Consider the following 16,819-nt stretch of genomic DNA (forward strand, 5'->3'; position numbering starts at 1 on the left):
TTCAAGTTAATCCATAAATATAGTTAATACAGGAAGTCTGCCACTCATCTTTTCATTTTCCTATGCCAAAATGTTGGTGCAGTTCTTAGCCTGAAGTACTGTTAATCTCCTTCTGCCAGCTGTTTTACCATTGCAAGTTAAAAATGTATCTGAAGGTTTACTTTTAAAAAGCTATTTTAATTTAGTAGTCTTGTTATTTTTAACTTTGGTAGATATAAAACTTTTTTTAAAAAATGGGCATTTTGAAGTTGGTTGCTTCTTTTAAATGCTTATTTTGTACTGTTCAACTCAATTTCTTGCTTTAGTGTGGCTAGTTTAAAGGCTTTAAATTTAATCTGTTAATAATTTTGACTTATCCTGTTCTGTTTGTGTTTGTTGCTGCTTTCTTCTTCTACTCAAAGTCACGTGTGTTGAAACGACTCCTACTTTCTCTTTGTATACCACACTTTTTACTGGCCCTTTCAAAAATTGTTTTCAGTAAACCTTAAATAGTAAACGTTTAACCAGGAGTGCTTTTCTTAGTCCTCTTTAAAAGTACAAATTATCCTTTTTATGCACGCATACTTTCTATGTGTCAGGGTTTTATTTTTCTTTTAAAATTTGAAGAATCTTTTTACAAACTCATAAAATCTGTAGTTAATCAGAAGTTAATATTCGTTCAAGTAGAGTTCACAGGGATCAGTTCTGGGGCTGATTTTGTTCAATATCATAATCAACTATTTGGATAATGGCGTAAGAGTGTACTTCTAAAGTATACTTACAAAGTTTGTGGATGATACCAAGCTGAGGAGGACTGCAAGTGCTTTGGAGGATAGGATTGTAATTCAAAACAATCTGGACAAACTGGAGATATGTGCTGAGCTAAATAGCATGCAGCTCAATAAGGAGAGGTGTAAAGTACTCCAATTAGGAAGGAGCAGTCAGTTTCACACATACAAAATGTGAAATGACGGTCTAGGAAGGGGTACTGCAGAAAGGATCATAGTGGACCATAAACTAAGTATGAATCACCAGTGTGACACTGTTGCCAAAAAACAAAAACAAAAAATCCCACATCATTCTGGGATGTCATTAACAGGAGTGTGGTAAGCAAGGCATGAGAGGTGATTCTTCAGCTCTACTTTGTGCTGATTAGACCTCAGCTTGAGTACTGTGTCCAGTTCCGGGAGTCACATTTCAGGAAGGAGGTGGATAAATTGTAGATAGTCCAGAAAAGAGCAACAAAAATGATGGAAAAGTCTAGAACCCATAACCTGCGAGGAAAGATTGAAAGAATTGGGTTTCTTTAGTCTGGAGGAGAGAAGATTGAGAGAGGATATAACAGCTTTCACATACCTAAAAGGCTATTACAAGGAGAAGGGAGAAAAACTATTCTCCTTTGCCTCTGGTGATGGGATAAGAAGCAATGGGCTTAAATTGCAGCAAGGGAGATTTAGGATAGATATTAGGAAAAACTTTCTGTCGGGGTATTAAACCACTGGAATAAATTGCCTAGGGAGGTTGTGGAATATCCATCTCTGGTGATTTTTAAGAACAGTTTAGACTGGGGTGTCTGTCCAGTACATTTGCAACTTGCCACGTGTGGTGAATAGGACACTGCATTATGACGAATACAGGGGTGGCCAGCTAGCAGCTCTCAAGCCACATACATCTCTTGGAGCCTTTAAATTCAGCTCCTCCTGGGAGCCACATGCGGGGAGTGCCATCTGTCTGTTCTGTGCAGTCACCCCACTGCTTGGTGGGAGAAGTGTGCAGTGGCCCTGGTGGTCACTCCGATGGCTCTGGTGAGTTGCTGGCATTGATTTTAGAATGGGGAGGGGGCATTCAGTTAGAGCACGGGAGTGGTGGGGTGCCTGGCTTTGGGGGAGGGGAAGGGCATTTATTTAGAGAGTGGAAGTGGGGAGTGCCTGGGCTAGCCTGGCTCTGGGGGAGAGGGAGGATATTTATTTGGGGGAGGTGGAGTGGAGAGGACCTGGGAGTGCCTGACTCCAGAAAGTTTTGTGTAATATGGGCTACGTCTACACGTGAAGCCTACATCGAAGTAACTTATTTCGATGTAGCAACATTGAAATAGGCTATTTCGATGAATAACGTCTACACGTCCTCCAGGGCTGGCAACGTCGATGTTCAACTTCGACGTTGCGCAGCACCACATCGAAATAGGCGCTGCGAGGGAACGTCTACACGCCAAAGTAGCACACATCGAAATAAGGGTGCCAGGCACAGCTGCAGACAAGGTCACAGGGTGGACTCAACAGCAAGCCGCTCCCTTAAAGGGCCCCTCCCAGACACAGTTGCACTAAACAACACAAGATCCACAGAGCCGGCAACTGGTTGCAGACCCTGTGCCTGCAGCATGGATCCCCAGCTGCAGCAGCAGCAGCCAGAAGCCCTGGGCTAAGGGCTGCTGCCCATGGTGACCATAGAGCCCCGCAGGGGCTGGAGAGAGAGCGTGTCTCAACCCCTCAGCTGATGGCCGCCATGGCGGACCCCGCTATTTCGAAGTTGTGGGACGTGCAATGACTACATGGTCCCTACTTCGACGTTGAACGTCGAAGTAGGGCGCTATCCCCATCTCCTGATGAGGATAGCGACTTCGACGTCTCGCCGCCTAACGTCGAAGTTAACTTCGAAATAGCGCCCGACGCGTGTAGCCGTGACGGGCACTATTTCGAAGTTAGTGCTGCTACTTCGAAGTAGCATGCACGTGTAGACACGGCTATAATGTGGCGAATATGGAAAGATGACAACCACAAGTGTGGCAATCTTTTGAATTCCTATTGGGCACCAAGAAGTTAAACAAACACCTGGGCTATGTCTACACATGCCCCCTGCTTTTGGAGGGGGTATGTTAATGAGTCACAGACATGAATATGCAGCACCTCATTAGCATAAGGGCAGTCACATGCAATTTGAAAGGTCTGCTTTCGGAATGTACGCCACCCGGGTAAATGGGGGCCTTTCGAAAAGACTTCTCTGACATAGAAAACCCCTTCTTCCTAAAACCAGATAGGAAGAAAGGGCTTTTGACATTGGGGGGTCCTTTCAAAAGGCTTCCATCTACATGGATGGAGTGCATTCTGAAAGCAGCATTTTCGAATCATGCACAGCTGTTGTTATGTTAGTGAGGTGTTGTGTTTTCATGTTAGCACCTCGTTAGCATCTTCCAAACTGCCTCATTAACATGCTCCCTCCTTGTGTAGACAGAGCCTTGGAAGATGCTAGGAATTACGTGTTATACAGTAAGGTCTCAGAGTACACGAGAGTTCCGTTCCACACACCCTCGCGTAACCTGGATTCTGCGTAAGTTGGGGTCTGGCTTTTTCCGTGGCAGAACACATGATCTGCAGCTGGGGAAGCAGAGGAAAAGTAAGTCCTGGGGTGGGGGGCAGTTGGGGGAGGGTTAAGCCTGGCGGTGGGTTGGGACCATGGGAGGTGGGGTGGGGGGATAAGGCTGGGGTGGGTTAGGGCTAAAGCGGGGAGGGGGTGGTGTTAAGCTGGAGCTGTGTGCAGGGTGGTGATCAGAGCCCTTCTCAGGCAGTGAGGCAGGCGTGGGTGGTGAGACAGTGGGGGCGTGAACTTGAGGGTGTGGCGGGGGTTGAATTGGAGCTGTGCATGGGAGTTTAAACTGGGGCGGGGAGTGGACGGTGTGCTGGAGCCACACGTGACTCGTGAGCCAGAGGTGGTGGTGGCAGTAGGTGAGCTACAGCCACGCAGGGATGGTGAGCCGGCAGGGGGTGTTGAATGGGGACCAGAGAGGTTGAGTCGGAGTCGCGCCTGAATGGTGAGCTAGAGCCAGTGTCAGGGGTTGTGGGCTGAGCAGGAGCTATAGGGTGGTGAGCGAAGCTGGGGAGGAGGGCTGAGCCCAGGCCATGCAGATCCAGTGGGGTTGAGCCAGGGTGGGGGGAGCGAGTTAAGCACAGCTGGAAATCGCACTACAGGGTTTACAGTAGGAACTGGGGTCAGACGTGTAAAAGCGGGGTCGCATACTCTGAGTTTGCGTATTCTGAGACCTTACTGTATCCTGTCCTTGTGTACCTCATTTTGACAAAAAGGGAATGTACACTAACAAAAGATTTTTTTCTTAAACGCTCTTTTAACAGTACTATTAATGTGGAAAACAACCAAGAAATGGCAGATCTGAATAGTTCCCCCCTCCTTCTTAATTTTACTCATTCAGAAGATTTGTGTTACTTAATTAAATTCAGAGTTGCTGTGGTCAGTGACTGAGTTATGCAAAGTTTTGGGAACATAAAGCGTTCCTCAGGTTTTAGTAAAATTAAATTTAGTTTTAAGATGGTGTTCAAATTAAGTGGAAAGCACTAGTGTTAATTAGAAACACCAAGAGGACAGGTAGATGTGCTATTAGCAATACTGATGATGTATTTCTGTGCTGTATAAAAACAAAAGTTCAAGACTATCCAAACAAGACACTTCACTGTGCGTGCTTTTCCTGTTCAGGGAGACAGAAAGAATAGACATATGAGTAGTCACTTTGCTTAGTGCAATGCAGAATAGTGTTTATATGCAAGAGTAATGAGCATGATAAATTTCTGTATCTAGAATAGTGTAAAATGAGAGGTAAGACGATTCCAAAATGTTTTCTAAGGCCAGAATTACGTCTCCCTAATTTATATTACCATACAGCCCTACAGGTATTAAAACACCTGTATGCATGGATACTTCATTCCTTGTGTTGAGGTGTGCATCTTCCCCAGGAGAGCTTTTATAAATTGCATTGTCAGTTTATGGTCATTTTGGGATGGCTTCAGAAATCCATTAACAATTAATATAGGCAATGTGGTGTCCGCTCTGACGCTGTCAATGCAATTATGACAACCTTGAATTTGAGATGTCCGGGCAGGCACTGTTACTAAATCAGCACACAGAAGCACTTATATAGGCAAGAGCCAAATAAAAGTGAAGACACTTCCACTCTTAGACTGAAGACAGGCAGTTAGTTAACCTAACTACGTAATGTAGACCAGGCTTAAGGATATCCATGCACGCTAACAATTAATGGCACGTTTTTTTCAAATGCAAAATATTATGTATAGAAAAGTTAATAAGAAAATAATAGAAAGTTTGAATGTTGTCCAGCAGCAATATTTGTTTGACTTCTTTAAAAATTAAACTCTTATGAAACCAAGCAGCAAAATAAATTTGATACTGGAGTTAGTATTTTAGTCTTCTTCGGAATGTTTATGAAGAGTTTTAACCTTAAGTATACTGTATATTAAGGTTTTTAAGATTGTTTGTTTGGTATGTCTGTATATGCTTCACGTATAAAGTGACTTTTGGCTGTTTCTGCACAGGCCACTTCCTTTGGAAGTGGCATGCTAATACATGGAGCAAAGATGTTAATGAGGAGCGGATGCAAATTCCCCGCGCCTCATTAGCATGACGTCTTGTGATCTGGAGTCCGGAAGACCGTTCTTCTGGACTCCAAAATGCCGTGTAGAAGCGCGGCCCCCAGGGGGGGCTTCCGGAAGGACTTGCTTCTTCCAGAGGCCCCTTCTTTCCAAAAATTTTTGGGAAGAAGGGGCCTCTGGAAGAAGCAAGTTCTTCCGAGGGCCGTGCTTCTACATGGCATTTTGGAGTCCAGAAAAACGGTCTTCCGGACTTCACATCACGTGGCATTACGCTAATGAGGCGCAGGTAATTTGCATCCACACCTCATAAGCATCTTTCACTCCATGTATTAGCATGGTGTAGAAACGGCCTGTGAGTTATCTTCATTGTAATGATCCCTTCTCAAATATTCAATATTTTGGGTCCCTCAAAAGTAGTAAAAACATGAAGTAATTTCTTTTTATATTTCCTGGAAGATACCTTGGGGAATTAGAGAAATGTATGGGAACTTTCTTAGCATTCAGTTAAAAAAAGTGAGAATTGTTTGTTTGAACTGAAAAGCTTTAACTTAAAATCTCTTTCCATCTCATTTGGTTTTCACTAGGGATCTCATCTTCCTAAATTTTCAAATTCGAAAAGCCTTCAAGAAAAAAATGGTAGACGTTGTCTAATATTTCTTTGCCTAGCCAGACTAAATTAAGGTAGACTAAAATTGGGTTGAGGGGATCCTTTTTATTTCTTAAAATTTAACCTTGTGTATTGAAATTTGGTCAACTAATTGTATTTGGCCTCCCAGTTCTGCAGCAATAGGTAAACTGCTGTGTTGACTGAGGAAGTTTTAAACAAAACTCCTAACTTTAGAATATGTTTCAAATCAGTTTTATACCTTCACTCAGCGCATAGTTAACCTGTGGAACTCTTTGCAAGAGGAGACTGTGAACACTAGGACTATAACAGAATTTAAGAAAGAGCTAGATAAATTCGTGGAGGTTAGGTCCATAAAAGGCTATTAGCCAAGGATAGGAATGGTGTCCCTGGCCTCCGATTGTCAGAGGCTGGAGATGGATGGCAGGATACAAATTGCTCGATCTTTGTCTTCAGTCCACCCCCTCTGGGGCACCTGGCACTGGCCACTGTCGGCAGACAGGCTGCTGGGCTGGATGGACCTTTGGTCTGACCCGGTATGGCTGTTCTTATGTAAGACCAACATTAAAATATTTTGGGTGTTTAGAAGCCAAGTGTTATAAAATCCAAGGGCCAAATTTTGATTGTTTTATAAAAGTTTTGTAGTCCTCTCCTCTGCTACACACTGTGAATTGTAAACTTTGTCATTAATGAGTATAGTCTTTAGAAAAAAAGCTTTCCAAAACATTTTATCTCGTTTATATATTGCTTTTAACCTACTGGTTACAATGTGAAATAAAGGGAAGGGAAGAATTTCTGACACACTATACTTCTGCATTTCTGTGTAAGTGTAATTGTGGTGGTCTGAACCATCCCCCCATCTTTTGTTTCTCTTATCTGTAGTAGTTTTTGTGGGGGTGTGAGATTCAAGATTTAAAGGAAAATATCAAAATGTCATTAAGAGAATGGAACTGAAACTGACAAACATGAAAATGTGTGTAAAATTTTCTGGAACCCTAAGTATACTGGCACTTCAGGTAGTTGATGAGTTTTCCTTATGTGCTTGCGTTTTGTAGATTTATGGGGCATTTTTATGTTGTCAGTTAGCTGTGATTTTTATAACAGCTTAAATTTTATTTTAAATATGTCTTGCATGGATTTATTGTTAAATAATGTTCAGTGAGTGTTCTGTAGCTTGGCAAATGGCTTGGATAATATTGGGTTACAAAGCCGTATAACCACCGTAATATCAAAGTATTGTTCTTTCTAGCTGATTTGTGAGAGATCAGCCAGAGGAACTGTCATTTAACTTCTTCATAATATAACAAAAATTGAAGCAGGAGTATTTTCACTCGTCAAAAGCAAAATTTTTCATATTTCATCCTCATATATGTTCCTGCTCAAATAACTTATGAACAACCGTTTTTCAGAGTTTGGCAGTATCTGCCATCTGTCACATTTATAAATGTAAATGCTATTGATCGTGTTTTAAACTAGTTACAACCACAGGATAAAATCACAGAGTACATTCATCTTCAGAGTGCTTTTCAAATACTAAATATCAAGACTTGGAAATAGCTACATATTGTTCCCATTTTACAGACTCCCATATGCAGGAGGTTGACATGGGAGGAGTCTGACAGGATCATACTTATAGTTTGTTCCCTGCAACCACGATAGAGGGGAATTAAGAGATCAGACCCTATTCTCTCCTTATTGTGTCGTTAGAGCTGTTAGTGACAATATTTTCCAGCTTGAAAAACGTTTTCAGCAGTGGTTGGGCTGAATAGCTCAGATTATACGACATAATTCTATTCCCGCCCCTACCCCTGTTTGCCCCATAGTGGTGAAATCTGTATTTATTCAAGTATTGTGAGTATATAAATATAAGACACATACACAGATACAAAATCATTTTAAATTACACCCTCATTGCTTTTGCTTCTTATTCCTCCTTTTCTTTTTGTTTACTGTATTTTATTTATAGGTGTTGATTTTAAAATCAAAACAGTAGAGCTAAGAGGAAAGAAAATTAGATTACAAATCTGGTAAGTAAAACAAAAATGCAACCAGCAATATGTTTTAATTTTTGTGTTTCTGGCATGGATCAATATGCTTGTTTAATATGATTAATTGTAGTAAGCTGGTTTAGCTCTTATCCTTCTGCTCCTTCCCTTACAAATCTGTTAGCCATTTTTTTTAAAGAGCAAGAGGAGGGATAATGGATGATGTAATAAATGTAATATTACTCTGCTGAGCAAATATGCATATGTTACAGGCATGTTTCTTTAGACAAACAAAATCAGCTATCTAAGACAATAGTATAGGAGTGAGAAAGCAGACAGACCCCCCAATATCCAAATGTTATAAAGATGATCATCCACTTTTTTCATAGTAAACAAGAGGAAGCTACCAGGAGGGAAGGAGTGGGAAAATACCTCTCGTTTCAATTTCATTCTGTCATATGGAAATCGCCTGAGTTATAACTGTCATCCTAGAGTAAATCAATCTGTTTAGCCTTTTCTGAACTCTGTCAGAAATTTCATGTGGTAGTGATATTACATGTAACAATGTAATTACCATCCAAACACTTATTTACAAACAAAAATAAATGTTAACAGTTATAATATTAATGTCCTGTGAAAATTCAGTTTTAACTTCACAGGGGAAGGTTATATACTTGTTGGTAATGATTGTGTAAGTGATATTTATCAGTAATGATTAATACAGTGCATTTTGCGAGAAATTGTTAGCCTTGAGCTGTCCCTTACGATGCACAATAGCATGATAAAAATCATTGTTAGGAAAGAGTGAGTAAACCAGCTGTGTTAATATAGATTCTAATCCTATAAATTGTCTAATAGCTTTGGTGTATTAACAGTGCTTGATTAATAATTGGCATTAGAGATCAGTTCTTATAGATACTAACAACCCATAGAAAAAGCAAATAAAAGCACATTGGTTGTTGAAATGACACCAGTGGGATATTCTGGTAATATTTCGTGTTTAATTATGTAGATGAAGTGAGTTTAGCTTACTAACGCCTCTTGGCAGGTCACCATCAACTCTGTTTGTTGCACCATGTGTTTGTCTTGCTTCCCTCTGAGTTAACTGCTGCTGCATCTTTGGTATCATCAGTCATCTAACACTTGAATATTACTGGCATGTCTTCATCCCTCATCTGCGTCCCTGTGTGGAAACCTATGACTGCAGAGCTGGTGGTTGAGCCAGCATTGTTAGCCAGGGCCTACTGAAGCTGACAGAGGTAATGGAAATTTTTTACATCAAGGTGTTATTTTAGCACTGAATGTTAAATGTATATAGTTTGTCAGACATGTCCTTAATGTTGAGTAAATGTTTTATAGCATCCGATTTTTTTATCAGAAAAAGATCCTTAAACTAAGTATCCTTCCCGCTTAAGAATACCCGAGTTTGGCTTGGAATATAACTTAAAAAAAAAAAAAGCCTCGAAGGATATTAAAATGTGGCTCTTACACGGTTGCTGAGGCATGCCTAAAACAGTCACTTAGCATATAATTTAACGTAGAAATGAAATAAGTGGTTTTACATATCCGAATTTATGTTAACATGTTGTTTGTTGCAAAGAGGCATCAATATACTTAGTCCCAAAACGTTTCTTTTGATTCTTACTATTAAAATGTTTTTATGATTAACCCTTACTTAAAAATAATAAATCTCTGGGCATACTTAACGAAATGTTGGAAAACACTTGTTATATTAGCAAACAGGGACGATAAATCTACAGTTCTTCCTACAACACATTCTTGAATGCTTTGCTGGTCTGTTTATATATTACTTTAGGAAACCTACATTGCGAGAACATTAAGGTTGCAAAATCAAGCCCCCTTATGCAGATGCATTATGACACAATCTTTTAATTATGTGATCACGTACTATTTTTTTTACAGGACCCTAGCCTTATTCAGTGAATTGGCAGCAGAGGCAATACCTAACCATTGAAAGTGGGAGTGGGGGAGAGGCACAAGGTAGACAGGGCACTGGATCTAGAACAGATTTTCAAACTGTGGGGCATGCTCACCTGTAGAGAAGTGGAGATATGTCTAAGGGAGGGCTGAAGTAATGCTAGATGGCTCAAGCCAATGCCTTGTGGCAAGGCTGGGGGAGGGATTGCCACCTTCACCCCCCGAATTCATGTTAGAATCTATAACTAAGTGGAAGGCAGGACAAACCCCACTGCAGTGTTGTGGGGGCAGTCTTCCTTGTGCAGAGCCCCTGTTCGCGGAGTGGGAGAGCAGTTCCTGCCCTGGCAACAGGCATGGGGATTTCACTCCATAGTGGCCTTCAAAGTAGACAGTGGGAAGTGCCAGGACTCCATCATCAGGGAAGGAGAAGTGGTCCCATACGGTAGAGCGTGGGGAGACTCAGCTCACATCCAGCTCTCCTATATCATCCTCCTTCCAGGTGCTGCATGTATATATAATGAAGAAGGTGCTGCTTTCCCCTCATTTGCTGGGCTTCCTGGCAAGAGACAGTCCAAGGCTTTGTAGGGCAGTGTGCGCAGCGACCTCTCTGAATGGTCATTTGGAATGTTTAGCTGTTGCTAAATTGAAGGCAGAAACCTGGGGAAAGGCATGTGACCTTGTGTGCTCCCCTCTCCCACCAGGCATTGCCTCTGTTAGTTTTTTTTATTTTCCTTTTGTTGTATGTGGCGCCAGGCCTTGTTAATGCATGGCTTTCAAACGTTGCACTGACTAAAGAATTATTAATTTCATCCTGGGCGTATCTATGCAACTCCAGGTTTAAGTGCTTCACAAATACTAATGAATTTCTCTTCAAAATACTAACAATCTTAATTCTTCCAATTCCTAGCTTTTTGAATGTTTGACTTTGCAATCTTAATGTGTGTTTAGCATAGGGACGGTGTTAAATATAATTTCCTACATTGAAAAAAGAATTGGAAAAAAAAATAAAGTTTAATCATGTGGAAAGATGTTGACCTCCATTTTGTGTTATCACTTGGCACAGACCTGCTGCATAGACTTGTGCCGCTTGACCTGATGGAGTAGCAGGTTGAGTATGTGGATCAGGCATTAGAGTCAGATGACACACAGCCTTTGCCAGTGGGTTCCATGGCTATTGGTTGATAGCGGAGGAATGTGGAGATTGAGGACGTCTTTGTCTTCCTTCCCCTCATTGGATTCCCCCTCAGACTGTATCCTTCTTTTCCTTCCCTTCTAGCTGTGGGTAGAGTGCAGGACAGAGGCTCCTTATTCTCCGTTTTGGTGCTTGAATTCATATTGATCCTCTCCAGAGAAGCAGTTGCAGAGGAAACATTGCTCTGTCCATGCAGTCCTGCACTGGGACATGCTCACTTCATCTATGGAGATGGTGTTATGTGTAGTCCAATCAGGGCACAGAGGCTTTGAAGAGATGTCACATGCCCACTGCAAATGAATCTTCTGGGAATTTAGCTTCCAAGTGCTACGTGTCTCTGCTCATGCTAAATATGACTTTTCAGATTTTCACTAACTCAGCAAAAAGGTGCATCATTGAGCTGGAAGAGACCTCAGGAGGTTGAGTCCACACTCCTGCCCTAAAGCAGTACCTCCCATAACTAAATCATCCCAGTCATCACTTTTTTTTCAAACTGAGACTTAAAAATCTCTAGGGATAGAGCTTCTACCACCTCCCTAGTAACCCTTTCCAGAGCTTCACCACTTTCCTAGTGAAATAGTTTTCCTTAATATCCAACCTACACCTGCCCCCTGCAATTTGAGACCATTGTTCCTCATTCTGCCATTTGTCACTACAGATTGAACCTCTCTCTATTCCAGAACTCCCTTGTCCAGCAACATCTGTAATCCAGTATGATTTTAGTTAGCTGGATGACCACTAATTATGGGTATGGTCAAGTTTATTGTGGTCCCATAAAGTTTGTTTCCAGCCACCCATCCTGGCTCTCAGTGTTCTGTGCTGTTATTTAGCTGCAATTTACGCTTAAATGTTTTCTAAGAGCCTGGTAAAGCAGTGAAAGTATTGGTAATGCTCAGCTTTTTTTCTGGCAGAAGGTACTGGAACAGAGTTCCAGAACCATTTTTTCATTGTAACACTAGAAAAATTTTCACTGCTGGTTCTGCATCAGTGTGGGGACTAGAGCAGGAGCCCCCACTACCTCACAGCAATGTGAGACCAGGGCATTAAAACTGAATACCCTAACCTTTATGAGGAATTATCAGACTTGAGTTCCAGCATGCTTTTTTTCTAGAAAAAAGCACTGGTAATGCTGCTAGACAATATTGACCTCCTGTGGTCTGGCACCAGTCAGGTCCTGAGGGTGCCAGATAAGAGAGGTTCAACCTGTACTGAAAGAGCCTCTCTCCATTCTCTTTGGAACCTCCCTTTGGGTAGTAATGGCTGCTATCAAATCCCTCCTCACTTTTCTCTTCCACAAACTAAACATGCCCAAATCCCTCAGCCTCGCCTCTTAGGTTATGTGCTCCAGCCTCCAAATCATTTTCATTGCCCTCTGCTGGACCCTTTCCAGTGCCTCCACATCCTTTCTGTAGTGGGGGTGCCCAGAACTGGGCACACTACTCTAGATGTGGCCTCACCATTGCCAGTTCTCTAGATCACTGGAAATGCTTCTCCTAATGTACCCTGACATGCCATTAGCCTTCTTGTCTACAAGGGCACAGTATTGACTTATATACAGCTTTTTATCCACTGTAATCCTCAGGTCCTTTTCTGCCGAACTGCTGCTTAACCAGTGGGTCCCCAGCCTGCAACAGTGCTTAGGATTCTTCTGTCCCAGTGCAGGACTCTGCACTTATCCTTGTTGAATCTCATCAGATTTCCTTTGGCCCAATCCTCCAATTTGTCTAGGTCACAAGACTATCTGACCCTCTAGTGTAACTACCTCTCCTCCTAGTTTAGTGTCAGCTGAAAATCTGCTGGCCTCCTTCACATGAGTGTGAGCCCTCTGTTAAAGTTCAAGTTTCTGCTCCTGGAAGTACTTGAACTGATTAGTAAAACAGCTGTATTAATTTTTTTTAATATGGCCAAACATTTCCCCCAGCTCTAATTGGCTGAATCATGTTAGCTGAAACTTCCCCACAAAAAAAAAAGTTCAGCCTGTGCAGGTACCTAGCATGGAAAATATTAGCCCAGATAGTTGCTTTTTCAAAATTATAAGCCATTGAAAATACGGTCGTCTTATGAGAAGAATCAGGGTACTAGCTCCACCTATTATGACTGGATCACTAGCGCTTTCGTCTGTTCCCTTGGAAGGCAAATTCAGAGGCTAAGATGCTGAGGATTGGCATGAAACCTTCAGAATCCCATGCACAAACACAAGATCCCCACCTTGAAGAGCTCAAATCTAAGAAACATTTCTTGATATTTATCTTGGTATTTGCGCAGTTTCACCTTTATGCTTATCTGTACATCCATATCTGCCACACTGTACAGTTCCTTTTCATCCTAGATGTAAACTTAAATAACTGTCCCATCTTTTCACATAGACCTGGTATATATATTTAGAGAAAGTCAGTCATTACTACATACATTGTAACCTGCCATTTCATGTTCCTTGTCTGCAAGTGTTGGCTTGAGCTGATGGATATGTAGAATAGACAGAGAAAGTAGGGCTGGCTGGAACATGAAAATCAGAAATTCCTTCCTATGAGTGCAAAAAAGGATTTTCAGAAGAAATCCTTTCAGGAGAACTGGGATATAATTTTTCAGCTTTCTGGGTGCCCATGTGGAGAGTGAGTCTTGGGCTTTTTGGGAACCAGTCAAACATGTTGCCATGTATCCCAAGAAGCTGGAAAGCCTGTGAGTTAGCCAGAGGTGGAACAGGGTATTTAGGCAGCTGGAAAGCCGGGTAAATAGGAAAGTAAGCTGTCAGGAAATCAGGCAGTTTTCCAACAGGTTAGATTCCATATGTTTTTGATTAAATAGAATCAACACTGCTGCCTCAGTTGAATCATCCTCTTTTGATTGGAACAGTTCTCCATCCAAAACTTATATCCAGCTCTAAAGAGAAATCATGTCCTGAAAATACTTCAAAATGCTCGTTATAGAGTTTAGTAGTTCTCAAAATAATCATACTATGATGTAGCATAATTAAAACTTTTTCAGTCTGGATTTTTTGCGGGGAGGAGATGCTCATTTCGGGGAAACGTGTTTTGTTTTTGTTTTCATATGAGCCCATTATATCACTTCAAAAATTCTCTCTTGTTTTCCATTACCAAAAAGCATTATGAAGCCTATTTTTACTTTATTTTAAATTGCTTCCCTCTGCTACCCCATGCCACCACTCCAAAAATTTAACTTAGATTCAGCTTAAAAAAAATCAAAACTGATGTGTGTGAGAGAGCTAGAGTACATGAAGTGTATTTGTAGTATAACAAAAATAGACGTCTGACCTAAGCCATTAAATCCTAGCTATCTAATTTTCACGTCTGTATCACTGTGTATATTACAGTAATGAATATATAAGGGAAAGAAGTCAGAATCTTAACAGCATATGGACAATGGTTTTATGTTTTAAATTTGCATGATGTCCCTCATTTTATGTCATCAAGCAGAAAGAAAGTGATGTGTGGATTCTTTGTTTGAAAAATAATAGTTAAGGAATGATTTTGCAATATATGTTTGTGGATGCATGCTGGAAAAGAAATAAACTTTTTTTTTTCCATTCAGACAACTTTTTAGTTTGGAATGAGGAGTTGGAAGTGGAGAAATAGCATTATATAACAAAGCTCTACATTTTAAAGGCTATGTCTACATAGCCCCAGACTTCGAAATGGCCATGTAAATGGCCATTTTGAAGTTTACTAATGAAGCGCTGAAATACATATTCAGCGCCTCATTAGCATGCGGGCAGCCGCAGCACTTCGAAATTGACACGGCTCGTCCCGACGGGGCTCCTTTTTGAAAGGACCCCGGCTACTTCGAAACCCCCTTATTCCTGTGAGCAGATGGGAATAAGGGGACTTCGAAGCAGGCGGGGTCCTTTCGAAAAGGAGCCGTGTTGGGATGAGCTGCGTGGTGGCGAGCCACGTCAATTTCGAAGTACCGCGGCCGCCCACATGCTAATGAAGCGCTGAATATGTATTTCAGTGCTTCATTAGTAAACTTCGCAATGGCCATTTGCATGGCTATTTCGAAGTTTGGGGCTAGTGTAGACACGGCCTAAGTGTAGTAAGTGAATTCCTTAAAAATACAAAAAAACAGGATTATTTATTTTGCCAAAATTTTAGTTAGCTAGCTGTAATAGCAATACATAGATATAAAAGTATTGTAGACATAATAGCAGTATTTGACGTCCAGCCTTCGCATAGTCTACAAATTAGACTTAACTCAAGACAGATTTATTTGTAATGTAGAAATTTTAGAATGCTGCATCCAACACTCAAACTTACTACATTAGACTATAAATATGTGGCTGTTTGGGCTTCCATTTAACGTAATACCTGAACCCTAGACTTACTCTGTTCAGAATTTTAAGGTTTAGCGCGTATTATTGCTTATTTCATAGTAACATCGTGCATTGGGGATTGATCATACTGATGCCTTATTGCCACTGCCCATGGCTTGACTGGAGTAATAAATACCTTATTAATTACATGGTGTTAATTGTTCTTATGATTAGAATATAATAGAGATGAGACCAACAAAACTGAATTGCTTCACGGTGTCATAACTGACTTTTCATAAATGGTATCTCGATGGAAGGGATACTATTCGTTATAAATGAAGCACTGCAGTTTTTTAACACACTTGCAGACTTTGTAAACCCTGAACTTTTGGGTATGTAGAGTATCCCTGACAGACTTTTAAGCCATACAGAAAATAATCTCCCCACCTGGCTTTTGGGATCCCCCTGTATTTTGAAATAATTTCCTCTGAGCTTTAGGGGCAGAAGGTGATATTCTAAGTGTATTGCTTCTTTGGGTTAAATGAATTATATTTTTATAAAATCTCAGTTTTAATAAGGGGAAAACCCTGTTAATAAAACGCTTAGTAGACTGTTTCCATTAAGGGGAATGCAGAAATCCAGCATGCTTTTGAAATCTGAATATCATGCAGCTCTATCACTTGCATGTAAACTTATTCAAAGCGCTATTATAGTATAATTGTGTAACATTGCTTCTCTTCCACTATACGTTTTCATGCCAGTGTTTCAGAAACACACCTGACTTACGTGCTGTGGTGTACCTTTCCCTTCCTTGTACTCCGATTATTAAATCTCTTTAGTGCTATACATTATTAGACAGTCAAGTGAGTATGTTATTTCATGTCTTTCTGTTCAGGGATTAGGGACACTAAAGGAAAAGGGAGTAAAGAATTCTTTTGCAGAATGTTTTAGAGAGACAGTACCTAGCAGTATGATAAAAATGAATATTCCACTTTGATCTAACTTTGCTGTACATGAAACTAGAATTATTCCTCTAACTCCCTGCAAAATTAATAAAGTGTACATTGCTTTCCTTCTTTGTTTATGGAATATGGGCATCCAGTTTTGGTACTTGAATTCTTGCTAATTCATGGTACAGTTACTGAAAATAGGATCAAAATTGAACAAACAATTAAATGCTGCTGTTTGGGTGTGTCTACACTTGCATTCCTCGTTCGAAACGTATGCAAATGAGGCAAATCAAATATGCAAATTAGGTATAAATGTGCATATTGGACACCTCATTTGCATATTCTGATTTCAAAAGCACTTCTTTTGAAAGAAGACAGCCAGTGTAGACGCTGCTCTTTTGGAAGTAACCCCCATCTTTGAAAGAATCCTTCTTCCCATTAAATAAAGGGAAGAAGGATTCTTTCGAAGATGGGGGTTACTTCCAAAAGA

The 16,819-nt window shown here is 40.8% G+C and overlaps 1 protein-coding gene across 2 annotated transcripts in view; it reads left to right on the forward strand.

Moving 5' to 3' along the window:
- The window catches only part of RAB12 (RAB12, member RAS oncogene family), a 37,873-nt gene that overhangs the window by 6,815 nt on the left and 14,239 nt on the right, over positions 1 to 16,819 (forward strand). For both annotated transcript variants that reach the window (XM_074987434.1, XM_074987433.1), the window contains exon 2: positions 7,964 to 8,024. In XM_074987434.1, the coding sequence (XP_074843535.1) occupies positions 7,964 to 8,024 (61 nt within the window). The remainder of the gene's footprint in view (positions 1 to 7,963; positions 8,025 to 16,819) is intronic.

This window comes from Carettochelys insculpta, chromosome 2, assembly GCF_033958435.1.
Source record: "Carettochelys insculpta isolate YL-2023 chromosome 2, ASM3395843v1, whole genome shotgun sequence".
Lineage (NCBI taxonomy): Eukaryota > Metazoa > Chordata > Testudines > Carettochelyidae > Carettochelys > Carettochelys insculpta.